The 19,590-nt window shown below is 31.0% G+C and overlaps 1 protein-coding gene and 1 long non-coding RNA gene across 5 annotated transcripts in view; both read left to right on the forward strand.

The window, feature by feature from the left end:
• The first annotated feature begins 122 nt into the window (after positions 1–122).
• On the forward strand, positions 123–2,552 carry LOC146536717 (uncharacterized). Of its 3 annotated transcripts, none has more exons than XR_014878230.1 (6): positions 123–393; positions 759–973; positions 1,381–1,503; positions 1,853–2,002; positions 2,170–2,251; positions 2,435–2,552. It is a non-coding gene; the product is annotated as an uncharacterized LOC146536717 (long non-coding RNA). The 3 variants fall into 3 exon arrangements; XR_014878228.1 differs by having other exon boundaries at positions 125–393; positions 1,381–1,516; XR_014878229.1 differs by having other exon boundaries at positions 126–393; positions 759–865; positions 1,381–1,516.
• Positions 2,553–3,579: 1,027 nt separating this feature from the next.
• Positions 3,580–19,590, forward strand: part of kay (transcription factor kayak) — a 35,796-nt gene continuing 19,785 nt past the window's right edge. The window contains exon 1 of one of the 2 annotated variants that reach the window (XM_085189677.1): positions 3,580–4,057. In XM_085189677.1, the coding sequence (XP_085045803.1) occupies positions 3,932–4,057 (126 nt within the window). In that variant the 5' untranslated portion in view covers positions 3,580–3,931. Of the gene's footprint in view, positions 4,058–10,889; positions 11,181–19,590 lie in introns of those variants that run through there. The other variant, XM_085189678.1, reaches the window with a different exon arrangement.

Raw genomic sequence — 19,590 nt, forward strand, 5'->3', positions numbered from 1 at the left:
TAATGAATTTAATTTATCTGCTGAAGAATATTAGACAAAAAGAATTATAGAATAAATTGGACTTTTATAATATTAATTTCATTTTCCACATGTTACTTTTTTGTTTATTTTGTTATATTTGTCAATGGCAACAATGTTATCTGGGTTGGGTTAATTAACATGGCGGTCGATCTTGTTGTTCCATTTCCATGTGATTTAGCTGATCTTCTCATTTGATACTTTTAAAATTCTTGTGTGTATTACGAATTAATATTTTTTTATTTAGTTAACGAAAATATGTACTTTAAGTTAAGTGGTTTCGTGTCAGTATATTGAAGAGTTTGTTAAAACACGTGCTTGAAATATGGCGATTGTCTTTTATAGTTTTAAAACAGGAAAGCTAAATATTATGAAGTAAGTGTACAAATATTATAAAGCAAGTAATGAAAATTATATTATGATATATTTTGAACTTAAAAATCAAACTCTTATTGCGAGCATTATAATTACGTTATTCATTCGGTAGCCAGTGTATAGATTGAAGTTTTGTAGCTGTTAAAACAATACTAACACAACTTCCAAATTTAAGTAAAAACCTATTATGTAAAATGTTAATATCAGAGAGCAGTAAATGTTAGAATATGCGTGTTCAGTTAACATTACTGTTAGGGTCATTAAAAGTAATTTCAGAAGGGAATAATTTGTTTTTGAAAGAAATCTATAAGTAGCACAGTTCTATATTTTATGGTTTTTTCACCTAAATTTATTTCATGTTTCAGGGCACAGACTTGGGTCAAATGTTGTTGGCCTAAGATTTTTTTTGGAGTCATTACACCCACTATTACTATACTATAAACACTACCTATACTACCAATAGTCTTATGTGGTTAGTATGTCATGTTTTTACGAAAAGCGAAAGGCAAACCTAAACATATAATATGCTGTGCCAGATATAATTGGGCCATCCTATTCACCTATAAATGGTGAAGACTAGGTAAAGTTATTTTTTGCCATTGTAAATATATATTAGGCATTCTGCCTTTCTTGTTCTGGAAGCATTAAGAGTTGAGTGGTGGAACTCAATGCCGCGCTGCACCGTAGCAAGGAAATAAAAGCATAAATTATCAGAATATTTCGTTTCCTTGAGTGGGGATTGAACCCACTACCGTTGCATTACAGTCACACCCTTGTGCTGCTGCGCCTCAACTGCCTCTTATATTTAGTGTTACTTAGGCAAAGGAGTGTCTTACCAGTGAGACAGTATGTGGGATACAGTGAGAAGCTGATTTATTTTATTTTTTATAATTATAATATTAAAGCCCAGTTGAAAATAAAAAAAATACCAGTAGAAACTAACAAACATGCAATAATATGAATTTTAAATGAATTCTTTTTTTACAGATGAAAGAGATTCCTTCTAAAGCAAGGGACATTAACTTTTAAAAAAATATAAAATTTGAGAAATAGAGCAAGACGTGAAGATGACATAAAAACATTGGTTTAGAGTCAACAGCGTGAGAAGAGGTATTCCTTAAATGTGAGTACAATTTGTGATACAACTCCCAGGGAAATTACCAAAAGAAAATAAAATGAATAATAAGATTAGGAAATATTTAAATATATGTATATATAATATTTAATAAAATATTATTTTATGATTTATGTAAATTAATGCCAAGTTTTTCTTTGCTCCAATTGAAAATAATTAATATTCAAATATAAACTATATATGCTGGAAATTTAATTTTGATATGACTACTTAAAGGATAGTTAAGAAAAGTGTATGTAATAATGAACATGATAATTATAATAATACTTATGTTAATATAATACTTATAATATAATAACAAACTAATACTTATGCTACTTGCAGCTTACAGTTAAGCCAGCATTCCAAAGCATAACTGCAGAGCATTGGAAAAAAATATTAGAATTAATGTCTAAGACGACACCACCAATGACAATTCAGAATCTGAAGAAAAAGAAGCTGCAGGAATCTTGAACCTGGAAGTGGGTGGTGGCAGTAAGTATTTAGAGTATTTTTAAATTGGATGTTTAATAATCTAAATTTCAAATATGTTGTGTTAGTTGATAATATATTTCAATGTTTAATTAAATTCGCGTGTCATTTTTTTCATAACACCAAATCACTCTGCTCTGCACGCTGATGTCCTCAATGGCACGGAAAAGTCCCCTATGATTGACAACCCAGCAGAAACAATAGCACCAGAAGAGTTGGATGTCTTGTTGCAATAACTTCACATTCTCTCCCGTAAGTATTTTTAAAACATGTAAATACCAATAAAAAAGATTTTATTTGTTTAGAAAAGGAACAAATTATAAGTTTATTTTAAAAAATCGATTTCATAAAGCAAACTTGTATTAAATTAACCAAATCATTACTGTGGTTATTACGGCTTATTGTTTCTTTATACAACTATATATAAATTTGCAGGCCGCAACTGAAGGACCCCTCGAGAAGAATTCCCAGTTCAGTGTATAATAAATCATTAGAAATGTGAAACAGCCATTTGTAATTAATGTTTGATATAAAATAAAACATTTTTCATATTTATATTCTTTTAATATTATACTTACCAATATCATTTTAATTTAAATTTAATAATTAAAAAAAAATTATTACAGTATTGGGGTAATTTTAATTGTAATTGACAATTAAATATTAACAATTTAACATATTTTGTTTGTACGGAAATCACAATTGATTGTTTATTATGATCAATCAAAATTAATTGGTAATTTTGATTTCCGTACAGACAGATGTTTTATTATTAATATTTAATTGTTAATTGCAATTAAAATTACCCTAATACTGTACTAGTAATTATGCTTTTGAATTTGAATATTCCCGCTTTTCCGAAAAAGTTTGGTGCTATAAAATGCGGCGCTAGTAGTATAAGCGTGTAAAGCTATTGGCAAAATTTTTTGTATGGGAGTTACGCTTCTTCTAGTATATGTTCCTTGTACTACACGAAACTTCAAAAGTAAATTGAATATTGAAGGACGATTGACATTGACATAAATTGTCATATCGCACCACAGAACACAATTACCCACAATCTATGGTGGTGGTAAAGAGAAATGTTTTAAGCATTAAATTTTTTTTTTTTTTCATTGAATTAATGAATAAATAATTAATATTAATTTATTATTTTTTCATATATTAAAATGAACCACATTAACCATAGTAATGTTAAGAATATTAAGAACTTTAACATTGTTACAATGCCAAAAGCACAACTTATAAACAATAAAAATGTGATGTTAAAAATTAGTAAACTTCCTAATTATTAATTTTCTAATCAATAAACATATTGTATGTGGAAGTTTCTTTGTCTTTAATATTCTCAGTATATTGCTGAAAAGCTTTATTTCTTACAGTATTGAAACGACTCATAATCTTAGAAATATTCTTCAAGCATGTCGTATTGTTTGAAAAATAGTAAACTTCTAGAAATCTTACAATAGTTTGCGCTTTACAAAAAATATGACGTAACTCTAAAGGTCGCTTGCTATTGGCCAAAGATCACGCCATGACACCAATTATAGGCGATGAGATCACCCTTCAAATTGTTAAGGCTAAAGTAGGATGGCATAACAGAAATGTATATTTGTTAAAGATAAAAGTAGGCGTTTAAGACGTTTCGTAATTTTAAGCTTAGAAATTCTCAGGAGAAGGGCATCCCCAAAGAGACGACGACGTCACCTCGCAAACTGCAATGATGAGTCATCATTGTTGTGTTCTCGTTCGTGTATAATTTCTTCGACGCGCTGCTTTATTATTTTGATATTTATGACATCAATGAACTGTCAAATAGAACACTGATTGTGATAGGTAATTGCGTTGTGATATTATCCAGTGCGTTCTTGGAACACTTACGTAAACTGTGTTTATGTTTTTTAATAAAACTCTTACATAGAACTTTCAACGATGAAGCTTGAAGTGAGCGATAGCCATTCCAACCACTCCGACTTTTCCTGTGATAGCCAGTCTTCGCAGGGGTCCTCTACTAATGATTTCACATCATCAGTGCCTACTTCTCGATCGCTTCTAACAGTAAGTGATTTTTTTAATATTTTAATTAGCAATATGTATTTATCTTAATTCAAAATGCTTTGAACTTGTTGCTTGTTTACATGTCTATGATCAATTTTACCTTTTGTTTTTTGATGAATTAATAAAGTTTTAAGTATATATTTACAGTATCATATCTTTTATTTGAATATATAGCATCAGATAGCTTTATCATGCTTGGATGATAAAATATTAAAAAACATAAACTAATACTATAAAGATACTTAAAAGTTTCCTATTTTTTATTATTAAATAAATAAAAGAAAAATAGTTTTTAAATACTTGCTAGCATATTCATATTTTATAACCAATGATATAATCTCTATGTAAATGATATACCTTATCAAATAACACCTGATATGGATGCTATCGCTTAGATCATTTCTTGAAAATAATGATTCTATCATTGTTTGTATAATATAAACTTCTAATCTAAAGTGGACTATGTTAAAGTTTTAGTTTTTTTTTTCAATGTTATTTTACTTAAAATTGTGTTTTTTTGAAATATTTCTTATTACATTTCTTATTAAAAAATGATTAACATATTCTAGTTGTCATTTTATTAAATTATAAACTTTGATTTGCATTGACATCTTAATGTTTATTACTTCAAAGTATTGCAAAATATGATTGACAGTATTGATATAATACAATAAGATTAGCCTTAATAATTCGAAATGAAAATATTGTATAAAATGGTAAATTATCACAACATAAACTTCTTCTTGTGATTCTGTACCTTATCAGTGTAGTATTTCTTAATCATGTATCTTGCATTTTATATAGTTGATTTTTTATTTGGTTAGTAAATTTAAATTATGAGCCACAATTCAGGTAATATTTTTCCAATCCACATTTTCCCCATACCATATATATGGTGGGATTGGATTGAAACATTGATTTGATGATATATATATGTCATACTAAATATAATACCTAAAAAGCCAAGGGGAAATAATTTGCTTACGAAAAAATATATACTCACCTCCACTATCCAAGCTTCTATCTACTGACACCTTCAAAGGATATTATAGAAATGAATTGATTTTAGTTCCAGATAGGCCAAAATGTTGAAGCAAATTTTACATGGATTTCACTGTATCCTCTCGCACCTATTTCTATCCAATACAAATGAACTCGTAAACTGTTTCCTCCTCAGTTAATATGTGTGTTTGAAATAGAATAAAGTTCTTTGATTAAAACAATTTTTAACTATTCTTAGTAAATTACAAGAGATAATTCAGGTAATATTTTAATGTTATCATATTTAACAACCAACTGGGTTATGTTTATGTTCAAGGAAACACGTGTATATTATTATATTATATACACAAACACTGATATTGATATCAGTATATTGTTATAATAAGCTCTGCTATTTGAATTGTATTGTTTCCCTTTTAATAATATTATTTGAAATTGAAATATGTTATAAGTAGAGGCATATGTATTTACTATGTGCATTAAGTTTTATATATATTATGTGAAACAAAATGCTTTATTATTAAATTTTCAAGATTGTGATACATCCAGTGGTGCAAGGAGACGAAGAGCAGTATTAAGCAACTGTCACAGACTTAACACACAACATATTAAAAACAGGTTGAAATTTAAAAATAAAGTAAATAATAGTTTTCCTAGTTGCAAAAACTAAAATTTTACAAATGTAGTAATATTTAAAATAAAATCTAAAGTTAGTATGAGATATAGTGATTTTTTTAAAATTATAAATTTATGGCCATTTAGTCTGCTACTGGTAGACCTTACACGGATCTACCTGTGACTATGGACTTCAGCAAAGTGTTTGTAATGTCAGGTTCCAAAAATGTTAAATATATAATAGTAAATATACAATACTAAATATACACAATAATAATATATTTCTTTAAAATGAGCACATTAAAGAAAATACTAGCTATACAAAGCGAAATTTGTATTCAAATATGCAATAAACATTCAGCTTATTAGAAAAAACAACATTTGAATTACTTTACATTATAATAAAACAAGTCTTAACATCATAATGTACTCTTGCCACTGATAGCAGGAAAACGCTAACTGAGGAAGGCGATGACCGACCGCAACTGACGTCAGGGTTTCGTGGAAAATTGTACTTGCCCACGCGTTTAAACACTTGCGCCTAGTATATCATTAGGTACAATATTCAACGCCTTAAGCAATCGGCTCGTACAAAACAAGTAAATTTGTGAAATAATAATAACACAGGATCGATTCCTAGTCGGGGCAATGAAGTAATACCATTACCTTAAAAATAAGTAATTTTGTGCATACAAATAGATAGATGCCTTTTGTTAAGGGAACTAAAATCGTGATATGAGATAGGTATATTATTACGTTAATAAACGCAATAGCTATTATTATTTCATAATATTGTATAATATAAACTTTTACTGCACTTTAATTGCTTGAACATTTAAATTCGCATTTTAGCTTCATTATCTATTTGAACATGTTATATTATAGTGGACTAAAACTAATTAAAGATAATTTGTCTATATCACTAATATTTAGTTTCGACTTGTAGTTTTATGTAGAGAACTATTTTTCATTGACCTTGCTTTTAACCGACGCGACGTGACTTTCAAGGTTAGAAAAGTGAAAGAATTTTAAGGCACTAAAAAATCCCATTCAATTTATTACATTTTTTTATACTATAGTGGCGCACCGGCGTACTGTCTGGCTGTGAACGCGACTGGTGTGGGATCGATACCTGTTTGGGGGAATGAAGTAATCCCATTGCTCCGCTCTTGTATTTCTGGGAAAACATAGCGCTGCGTAGAGTTCCACCACATAACATACGCGGTGGTAACAGGGTGTTTTAAAACTAGGCTATGTCTTATTTACTGAACTTTGACTTTAGAACTGTTTTTTTTGTGTAAAGGTTTTTTTTTAATTTTTCAGGGTTAATTTTTTGTTGGTAAAAATTCTTAGATGGGCGCGGGACCCTTCCCCCCATTCCCATATGACCGTAAAGCTTTAAAAAATTAATTTTACATTTCAACAATATAAGTGTATATTTTATGTGGTATTATGTATAATTATTTGTTGCTGGCATTTGATTAACCTTGACCTTTTTATATATAAAAAAACTAATACTCTTGAATTCAATTTAAGCTGTGACATAAGCACATCTGTATAACTGTGACGATAGGTTTAACGTTGCAATATGTTGACCCAAATATCGAAAATGTGGTCGATATGAACATATTATAATAAATAGTATATGGATTTTAATAGTATATTTGCAACTATAATAGTTAAAGTTTTTTAAAATATGTATGTAAAATTTTATATAAACAGTGACAGTACTTTTTACTTTCTTGTTTGTTTTTGATTTCCTGTGTTGCTGTTGTTCCTTATATTTATAAATTCAGTTTCATCTTTTGATTTTATTCTTCATAAATTATTTATATTACAATTAAATATGTCATATTAAATAATATGCAAGATTATAATATTGGCCAAAGTAGTTAAGAAGTTAAATAAAATATATATTAAGTAACAACATTTTCTATAATTGTTTTTATTTCTTTATGAATTCATATATTTTAACTTATTAAGTTTAATTATAGCTTAACTAGTGGACCCGGACGCGGCTACGCCTGCTTCAACTATAAGGATATTTATTAAATATATTCATGAAATTATTTTCAATTCTCAAAAGAATTAGTAAGAAAATATAAGCTCAAATAATCAAAAAGAATAATAAGTAGATACACATTATTAAAAAAAAATTATCTGAGTTATTGAAATGAACTAACAAAAGGATTAAAAGTAACTAAAAGATAGGTATTCTTAATATTAGAAAAAGTACCTAAAGTTTTCCGTACGTGCGTACATAGATATCGACTCTACGAAATAACTAAACATTTCTCTCTATTGAGTAGGATAATTTTAGCGGGCAATATCAAATAAAATAAGAAGAGAATCAAAGTGTATTTTAAATTAATTATAAACAACAAATAAAGTTCGAAAATGTATGAAAATTTATAAAACCGTCAACGTCATCTGCCCGTTCGCGTCGGTCATACTGTGCCGCCCGCTAGGTGGCTAGGTCATTTGGAATCAGTGACATCTCCTTAATTATTTATTATTATGTTATACAGTAAACTATAATTTCAATCTAGATAAAATGCTAAAAGTGACTATTATATTTATTTCATATTTTCGGATGAATATCAAAACGTCGTGGTAGCGGTCGCGTAGCAACGACGGTTGTTATTAACATGGCAGAATAAATTGCATGTCAAATTAGAATGTACTTTAAAATATATTAGTATATATGTGTAATGTAATGTTATATAGCCTATAGCACTTCTGAAGAATGCAGCTTTCATACAAAACAAAAACAATGAAAATCGGACCAGTAGATCCAGAGATCTTAGCGTTCAAACAAACAAACAAACAAACAAACAAACAAACTCTTCCGCTTTATTATTATATCTTAATATGCATATAATAGTGTCTATTTACAATTTATTTTAAGACAAGTTTCACAGACATTTTGAAATTATTTTTATCTAGGTACCTACTATTATTTATACAGACTAGATATCCATATAAAATATCAAAGATATTCAAAATCATATAAACAAATTAGTTTTATCTATTATAACAATTATGGCGTTAAAATTTTATATTATCTTGTAAATTGTATTATAATCACAGACGATTACGTGGGGTTTTCCAATTGAATAATAAACTGATTTTAATGTAAGTATAATATCGTCGTTCTTTAATTCTTTCTTTGGATATATTTCATGAAATCCATTCTATCCATTTTTGACAAAGCGCTGCGTTGGATTACTCTGCTGAAGACGCCATGTCTTGAAAATTTGGCGAAAAGAGGGGAACAGCGTTTCTTAACACTAGTTTCCCCGCTGCCTACCCTGTCATATAAGGGATACAGCGAACATCTAAAATAAAGGAAAAAGTAAAATAGTAAACTGCCTTATATCTAAATATATTGACATAAAGATATTATGTAAACACTGTTACCATAGATACCATCGGTGAGAACACGTTTATTATTGCCAATGAGTTCATGGGAAATTCGAAGAAATAGGGTGAACTTGGTCGCGTGATCGCTAGTCAATCTAGCCTTGAACTCTTGATCGTAGATAGCATTCCGCGTATTTTTTTTCAATGTATATTTTTTTTGCAGTTTGTTGGTAAGTTGAATTATTTGCTTGTTTTAAAATAAATAATACTAATACAATTTCGGTGTATCGGTCTTATAATAAAAAAAATATAATAAGAAACTAAAACTATTGATGTGACATCCTGGATGACACAGACCACAGTGTGGTCAATTAAAATAAGAATAACATAATCTAGTAAATAAAATTAAAATCACCTACCTACTATCTAAAACATTTACGGAAATTTTGTATCGAATTTAATTCTCAGAATGGTTATGGATTATTCTGTTTATTTACCTGTTCCAATTTAATTCTTGAAAGCTTACATTTTCAGAATTGTATTGATAATGGCAGGTGAAGTACTATAATTTTGTTATCATTTTGCTATTGATATAGTTTATTTTCTTGGTAATGTGTGTTTAATTCGTGTATGACATCACGTATATTCAATATATCATATATCTTTGTTGTCTATTTATTCATTTACAGACTGTATGGTGCTGACTTCAACGAATTAAATAAGCGCGATATTACACTAGGTACTTTATACTGAAATTTTCATATAAAAGTATCTACAACTCGATTCACAATTTTACAACATAGGCATTAATGAAAATATGCAATAATTTTATAATATACTAGCGGTCCGCCTGCGGCTTCGCCCGCGTGGACTACGTTATTGTTAATTTCTGTCTCCATGAGTACCTACGTCATATAAGTGACGTCCATGCAAATTTGAGACTCCTAGCACGTGTAATCACGAAGTTTCATACAAACTTTCAACCCCAAAAACAACCCTTTAGAAGTCGAATATTGCAAACTCCCGTCTTAGCGAGCACCTAGGTCGCATAAATAACCTCCGTGCAAAATTTGAAACTCCTAGCTCTGGTAGTTTTTGGTACCTTTCGATTTTATATATATAGATGTAGAGTTCGGTATCATTGATTTATGAATGAATGATTAATTATACCTTTCCTCGAAATATTAAAAAAATGCAATTATTATTAAGTAAAGCTACTATTCTGAAACATTGAAAGGATAAAAATGTAGGAAAGATACATTTTTATACATAGATTATCTGGCTCTCTCATCTCATACAAGCCAGCCAGTCTATCATCTATGTACTAATAAATTTTTAAAATCGAGATGGAAATGAGCAACTGTGAAATTCTTGCCGGATCTTCGCAGCAGAACTGCCATCACAGCCGATGGGAACTCTATATTCATTCGACGATTTAAAGTTCTTGCTAAAAAGGTATATATAATTTTTGTAGAGTATATATAATATAGCTTCATAGAAACATTATCTTTGTTACATTTGTAATTTATCTGAACGATTTCTTAAGATTTAAAGGAATTCTTAAACTACTTGGTATTTCCGGTGGACCAAATAATATTATGTTAATTTTCTTTGGCACAACCCAATGTATTTTTCTTTATCTTCCCATACAACATAAACTCCACGTGCGTGTCATGAAGAAAGTATTTATTGAATCATTCGAGTGTAACTACGACTTTAGTGGTAAAAAGTTTTTTGGCTTGGTAAGCGAATTATTGGAATACTTGTCGTATAGGACATTTCGACACCGAAAAGTAGATTTGCGCGTGCGCGCCGCGGTTGTAACTGCTCATACAAAACCAGCTGCGACCGCGCGAACTGACTCAGTGTGATATTAATTCTAGCAACGTGAACGTATTCGATAGAAAACACACCCATGACTCATATTGTTATCAACTAGTGAATTGTATTGCCTGAAATTACAGACAGACAGACATTCGGTTTTATTTAACCCCTTGGAGGGTAGTTGTTCTGGCCGCTCGTAGTGAAAGCTGTCTTGATGTCTCAGCTGGTGCCGTACCAACTCCTCAACAGCGAACAAGACGACAGTCTCATGTTCGCCACCATGTTCGATTACCAGATAGAGGATTATAATAAGCCAAAGGTGAGTGAATTGTTTCTATACGGCGAGTTTGTTTTTGGACTTTGGTCTGATGCGAATATTAATTAACTAGTAAATAACTTTCCATATACGATTTCATAGAAGATTGGCTAGAGTCATTTAATTTAGAGATTTGTCTCAACAAATATCCTTCAAGTAAATTGTTTTTGACAACTATGATTTAAGATGTTGCAATTAAAAGGATCATTGCGTATTTATTGGGAAAATATTGCGTTTCTTTTAAATATTTCTATATAAGTTTTCTATAAATATTAAGAAAATATATTCCAAGATGTTTGAAACTGTGGTTCAAAAAAAATTAATAGGTGCCTCGTAATATTAAATGTATTTACGTCATGCCGTCTACCTATTGCTATATTGCGCACGTGGACAATTATTACTAGATGTACATACAACGGATGTTTTTATACACTTTATTGAAAATTACTCATGTATATTATGTTATCATGTTTGATAATTTCTTAAGATAAAAATGTTTTACTTCATTAACTGTCCGATAGAGGGCGTCTTAACCAATGTAATTTCTTATTATATTATGTAAATAGTAATTATATTTATTGAATAATTGAAAATATTATTTTTTTTCTACGTGTTAATACATTTATTTTTTCGATTTTTTTTTAAAGTTTAAAATTACTTATTTCATAATTTCGCGTGTTTTAATTACGATTTTAGGTTATTTTTAAATGTTTTTTGGTAATTCATATTCAATATAGCTATAATCATTATGTAGAAACTTTTATTTTATTTGTGCTAATAGTTATCGACGATGACGTATATACGATGACGTCACCCCCCCACCTACAGTTCGCCGATTGAGTTTCTTGGAAGTCTGGCGACCGCGCTACTTAAATTAATTTATAGCAATCCTTTGACAGGTTTTTTTCTTTAAAATTGTTTTTTGTTGCTACGTATTGCATTATAATATAATTTTTCCTTTAACATTTTCAGAATTGTTGTTGAATGTGAGTTTTATCACGTAGGCTGTAGTTATTATTTTCCTGTTCGTAACGAAAATGCTTCAAATTTTCTATTTATTAATGAGGATGTTGATTTTTAACATTATTAACTGTATTTATTAATATTTGTAAAAAATATGTTGGTAATAAACTATGACATTGTAATATTATGTTTCCATACACCATCAATCTCCCATCAATATTCTTTTAAGCTTAAAAGGAGGCCATTTAATTTTTTTGTATATTATTATACTAAATAAATGATTTGTAGTGTATTTTTTATATGCTAGGAAGCTTCACTGACCACAGACTAATTCACTTGCCAAACACGTTCTATTAGTATCTACGTATATTGGACATGAATGAAATCCTTGGGTTTACCCAATGTGGCAGTGTAGAAATTAACATGTATTAACATGAGGCAAATAATATAGTTTTTTTTATTAGTAATTATTTTTAACGAACATAATTTAATGCACAAATATTGTTCTAGAAACAACTGATCTTTTAAGATCTGATAAACGAGTCTATCAATTGCGCAAGCGCAACCGGACTTGTCGGTAGCGCGCCGGTAGCGTTGGTAACCTTTGGTGAGGCGAAAACTTCAAGTCCGGCTGGCTGACTTGACCTACATCGCTCTTGTGAAATTTCTCCTGCACCGTATTGCTTCCAAGAACTCACGTACGCCTGGAAATCCCAGAGTTGTATTTTTTGCGTAGTTTTAACGTTTTACCTGAAATTAAATTATTAATTATTTTTTCAATTATGCAATATACTCTACGTAAGAATTTAAGAATTACATTTATTTTTAGTTTTGACCATACCTACAAAGTTGATTTTAGATCTCAATTAATTATTAACTTCAATAAATTAATTATTAGAGGTCTTCGTGGCGCAGCGCTACAAAGATGTGACTGTAACGCGACGTTTGTGAGTTCGATCCTCACTCGAGGATGGGAAATATTTATTTACGTCTATATTTCCATTTCTTCGCTCTGGTGTCGAGGCAAGGCGCGGCGTTGAGTTCTGCCATTCAACACGTAATGCCTCCAGAATTCGGCAGATAGTGGGGAACGGAGTGTCTTTACACTAGGTTCCCTCTGTCTACCCTGATGTATGCGTGATACAGCGTGAAGCTGATTTAATTTTAATTATTAACCTGATTAAAATATCATTGGGCTAGCTAGTTAAATCGAGCAGATGGGTCCGCTTGACCGACACCTATTAAATGGCTGCAGCCAATAAACGCCGGATGTGGACAATTTATTTTAATTGTAGACAACTTAGAATTGGCCAAAAGGAAACATTGTACATAAAACATATAATGAAGAATAAAGAGTATAAAATTCACAAAGAATATACCTAATAGCGCCGTAACAATTATAATTGTAATATAATGAATCATTTTCTTTATTGCACTTAAATCCATAGAATTGCTGGTGACCGGTGAATCATTGTTGTTAGTAGTTTGAAACCTATTATACTTGTAATACTGTTCTTTATATAATTATAATATATTTTGTTATGATCTGAAGAAATCAATTACATTTACTACGAAAAACCACATTTTTTATTTATAAGGCCAGTAGGGAATGAAATATTTAATACATCATTTCCTAACAATTGATAAAGAGGGAAAACGCGGCGTTGTAGTCCGTCACTCAAAACGTAATGCATCCAGAATTCGATGGAAAGTGCAAAACGGTATAGCAGTATCACATATTAACCGCTATATGTCTTTGATTGGAAGGGAGTGTCTTAACACTAAGTTCCCAGGTTCCCTCTGTCCACCCTGTTATGTGTGAGATACAGCGTGAAGCTCGAAAAAACCGTTATCTAAGATAACAACAATGGTAGAACATTAAAAAACTATATAAATTATTTGAAAATAGAACTCAATAATATGGATCGTTTATTTTGAAAGTGGTGTAAGTCCATTTTTGAGAAAAATGAGCTATCACGTAATTCATGCTTAATTTAATGTCATTTTTTTATATATGACTTGTCCGTGTTTAATTTCTCAAAAAAAACCCATGTTTTGAACAACTTAAAATCAGTCGGTAAATGAAATTGCATAATCATCGACATACTAACCTTTAATTTTCTCGAAACAAAAGAAAATGGACTTACACCACTCTCAAAATAAACGGTCCATATCATCGTAAACTGCAGCAGTAGTTTACGTCGTTGTACAAATTGTAACAGTAATGTTTAGAATTGACTTCTTTATTACCTCCGCAGCAGATAAGTTGACCAGGCTTATCCATTTTGGTCCATTACACAAAGTGTCTGGTCCATTGTCTACGAGACAAATTTCCATACTTTCTTTTTAAAAGTTACAACCCGAATAGCCCTTACAAATATACGTAAATCTTAAGTGATTTTGTAAACCACTAAAAGCTTTGTTTGTTGGGACAACCACTTTCATAAGATTTCACAAACGTTGTTATTGTAAAAGATGATAGTTAAGTATTTGGTTAGTTTTTTTTTTGTTTTTGTAAAGAGATATTAATTAAGGACATACATTTAGAGGTCGTCCTGGTCCAAGGGTACAAGTATGCGGTTGTAAACGCGACTGTTGTGAGTTCAATTCCCAGTCTGGGGAATGAAATATTTAATATTTAAATTTTTTCGCTTTGATAACGAGGCAAAAGCGCGATGTTGTGTTCTTTGTCGGCAAGTGTAAAACGAAAGTGTCTTAACGGAAACGGAGTGCCTTATCACTAGAGTTCAAAAATCCCTCTGCCTACCCTGCCATGTGCGGGCAACAGCGTGGAGGTAAAAAGGACGTACATTTTAACATAAAAATTAGGGTAATGTCCTCACAAAAATATGTTCAATGACATTTCTGACATGTCAAATTTGTTACCTGCCATCGGAGGTACAGTGCTTACTGTGTTAACGTCTCTCGCTCACACTGTTACTATAATACCACCCACGTCGTCGTCTTTAACAGAGACATATTTACAGTTAAATGTTTTTTTTAATCTTTAGAAATTATTGATTTATTACGTTGGTATTTAGAAAACATAAAGACATAATTAAGACTTTACTACGTTTTATGCGGTCAAGCTATGCTTACTATATCTCAGAAAAAATAATAATTTTCGATTTCAATCAACCGCATCAGTCAAACACCATAAATGTATTAGAATATATTAATTTTAATATTATTATTAATAAATAATATATCAATTTATATAATAGATAAATCATTATCAATATTTTTTCTTTTAAATATATAAAATGAGAATTAAAATCATATATGACAATATATTAATCTATGCATATTTCTACTCTATGTGAGACTGTAGCGGTAAAATTATTATAATATTTAGAAGGTTAATTTATCTTTGATTGATGCTTCTGGTTCGTGCATTTTAGTCACGGTCGCTTCTCAGCGGTCACACAAACGCAATTAGAATTTTAAAATTGTCTGACAATACCACCCTCGTGAACAACTTGGGCACGACCATTCTGTGAATTCTTTTAAGTAGCTTTGTGCTTATCTAAGACTTTTGTTTGTTTATTATATTGCACCTTTATGTTGATGTTGAGTCAAATGTATATACTATGGAATACCGCACACTTGTAATGCTGCCAAGACAACGGCATTCTTTAGAAACTGCTATAGCTAAATTTATAATATGGTTTGAAAAATGTCTTAAGGGCTCCATCCAGTCCGCTCGACGGCCGCAAGACGAGATTCGAGTCCCGTAGGGGGCGCCCACACTTCCTCACAGGCAGCCACATAGTGCTTGCATTTCTTCAGGTACCCCCTTCCCTACCCAACCGGTGTCGCTGTAAAAGCCAATATTGCTAATAGCATTAACCTCAAGTTCGAAAAAAAAATCTTAAGGCCCGTTACACTCAAAGTCAAGTCAAGTCAAAATATCTTTATTCCATAAAAATGCTTAACATTCACTTGGACATGTCATAAAAGATAAAAAAAAAATGGAAAACAAAATAACCAAAAAAAATGTGCAATTTTGACTTGAAAAAAGCCCGTTCAAATGGTTGAGCTCATGAGAAGATACAGGCAAAGAAACTCATGGCCACTCTTTTTAAATGCCAACATTTGTTATAAATCACAATTAACAATTTTAACTTAGAAATAGAGCAACTCATTTCCAAACATCTTTATCGCGAACATAATCTTTAACAGAGTAATAAGCTTTTTGGCAGAGCCTGTGCTTTACCACTTTTTTAAATTTGTTCAGTGATAAATTAACCACGTCGTTTGGAAGTTTGTTATAAAAGTGTATACTTTGACCTACGAATGAGTGAGACACTTTATGGAGCCTAGAGAAGGGCACAGCAAGCTTATTTTTATTTCTTAAGTTATATTGATGGAGGTCACTGTTTTTATTAAATTTATTAATATTCTTATGCACATATACTAAGTTGTCGTAAATATATTGGGAGTGTAGTGTGAGGATGTTAAAGTCTTTAAATTTATTCCTTAGTGACTCCCGTGGACCCATTTTATAGACTGCTCGGACAGCCCGTTTTTGGAGCACAAAAATGGTATCTATGTCAGCGGCACTACCCCAAAGTAATAGGCCGTAAGACATAATGCTATGAAAATAGCTGAAGTATACTAAACGCGCGGTGTCAACATCGGTCAGTTGACGAATCTTGCGGACAGCATACGCTGCCGAACTAAGTCTACCAGATAAAGTTTCTATATGCGGACCCCATTGTAACTTAGCATCTAATGTTATACCTAAGAAAACAGTTTCATTAACTACTTTAAGTTCCTTATTGTTCATCAAAACCCTGGTTTCTACTTGTTGAACATTCTTAGTAAAGAACCTGATACATTTAGTTTTACTACTATTTAAAAGCAAGTTATTGGCACTAAACCAGTGCAATATCCTAGAAAGAGCATTGTTTACATCGTCAATTTCCAATTGCTGTCTATTAACCTTAAAAACTAAAGATGTATCATCTGCAAACAACACCATTTCACAGATATCTCTCATAAGGTGAGGTAAGTCATTAATGTACAAAAGGAACAAAAACGGACCCAGAATAGAGCCTTGTGGCACCCCCAATGCTACAGGTGACCCGTGTGATAGTTTCCCGTTGACATTTACCTTTTGAATCCTATCACTTAAATAAGAAGTGAGAAGATCCAAAGCAATGCCTCTTATACCATAGTGGTGTAGCTTCCTGATAAGAGTTTTATGCTGCACACAATCAAATGCTTTGGATAAGTCACAAAACACCCCAAAGGCATCACGTGACTCCTCCCAAGCCGCGAATACACTCTCTAATAATTTGACCCCAGCATCAGATGTTGACCTTCCACGAGTGAAACCAAATTGACCTGTGTGCAGTAATTTATTTTTATTAAAATAAGTAAGAAGCTGACTGAGTATCAGCTTTTCAAAAATTTTACTAAACGTAGGTAGTACTGAAATCGGTCTGAAATTTGTGGGGTCTTGCGTACTACCTGATTTAAACAATGGAGTTATTTTACTATATTTCATCAAATCAGGAAACACTCCACAATCAATACATCTATTAAAAATTGTAACTAAATCAGGAATCAAAATATCAATTAAAGAATTTATGATATTAACTGAGACACCCCACAAGTCGGCTGTCTTTTTCATACTAATTGATTTGAAAGCTACACTAATGTCTGAATAATTTACATGACGGAAAACGAAACCATTATAAAATTCGGGAACATTGTCTTTAATTAACGATTCTGCAATAGTGGTGGAAGAACCTAAATCGTTTGTTAGACTGACTGGGAAAGTAGAGAAAAACTTTTCAAATGCAATGGCCACTTCCAAATCGGAATCAACAATGTGACCGTCAATACTAAGTTTAAAATTAGAATCTTTCACCCTAGTTCTCCCAGTCTCGGCATTAACAACCTTCCAAGTGGCTTCAATTTTATTATTACTATTTCTGATTTTTGTTTTAATAAATAAAGATTTAGCAATTTTGCAAACTCTTTTGAAAATTTTAGAGTAAGATTTTAAGTACTCTTTAAACTCTTCACCACTATTAAACTGTTTTTCATAATATAACATATACAGTGTCTCCCTACTCTTATAAATACCTGCTGTGGCCCAGTCTCCAAAGATAGGACTATCAGTAATTGTAATCTCTTTGGGAGTAAATATTGAATGAAATTTATTAATAAAAGAGTAAAAAAAAGAATTGTACAAAGAATTGGGAGGTAAAGTTATATCTAAAACTAGTAAATTAGTTAGTAAACTAACTCTCATACGTTCCAAACGACTAGCTGTGACAGGTACAACAGCAATTCTTTTCTTAGCCACCTGTTTTTTCTTACTATAGAATTCTACTAGCTGACCAGAGTGGTCAGAATCCAATTTATTAATAATGCTTTTGTAGCATGGAATAATGTCAGTAAATATGTTATCTATACAAGTACTAGTCGTAGGAGTTATTCTGGTTGGCTCCATAAATAAATTAAGTAAATTGTGTGACTTAAAAAGACTTAATAAATTAATGGTGGGACTAAAACTTTCCAAAATATTAACATTAAAGTCCCCACACACTAACAAAGGCTTACCCGACTTGGTAAGTTTGCTTAAGGCCTCATCCATTACTTCTAAAAATAATTTTAAATTGGCGGAGGGAGGTCTGTATACACATATAACAATGAATTGCTCTAATTGAACACACGCTAATTCGATAGAACATTCTACAGAAAGGGACACAATATCTTTCCGTTCCTTGAACTTAAGGTTCTTGTTTAATATTATAAGCGACCCCCCGTGTATTGTGTTGATTCTGCAGAATGAGCTTCCTACCCGGTGGTTTCTGAAATTAAACATGAGCTGGTTCACCTTTAACCAATGTTCAGTAATACACAAAATACTAATTTCCTCCGAGTTCATGAATAATTCCAGCTCTAGCTGCTTGCCCCCCGTCAAGCAACAGATGTTCTGATGAACTAATCTAATAGAATTAACATTTTTATTATTATTTTTGCACGGATATTGTGATGATGTGCAATGTGCGTGATTATTGTAATTTAATTGTAAAGCTGGCTGGATCAAATGGATATTTAATAATAAATTAGAGCTAGAGGTTGCTACCTCTGTTGTCTGAGAAATTAATTTAAATGTTGAGAAATGTCAACAGAGTGTAAATTATTAGACATAATGTCAGAATAAATTGGAATGTCAGTCTGCTCAATAGAAGCAGTTGAAGTAGTAGCCAAGTTCTTGGCTGATAAGTCAAAATAATAGGATAGCACAGAAGCTATCTGTCTCTTAAACCTATGACCAAAATAATATTTACTTTGAGTCAAAAATAAAGTTTTACTAACTATTTTGTTAGTGTCAATTAAATGAAATTTGTCATTATATGTACTTATTGTGTGCAGAGTAGAGTTTAGCTTATATCTGTAATTATTTTCCGCTTCTGGCTGATTTTTACAA

Source organism: Heliconius melpomene, chromosome 8, assembly GCF_056956725.1.
Source record: "Heliconius melpomene rosina isolate 202511_hmr_F chromosome 8, ASM5695672v1, whole genome shotgun sequence".
Classification (NCBI taxonomy): domain Eukaryota; kingdom Metazoa; phylum Arthropoda; class Insecta; order Lepidoptera; family Nymphalidae; genus Heliconius; species Heliconius melpomene.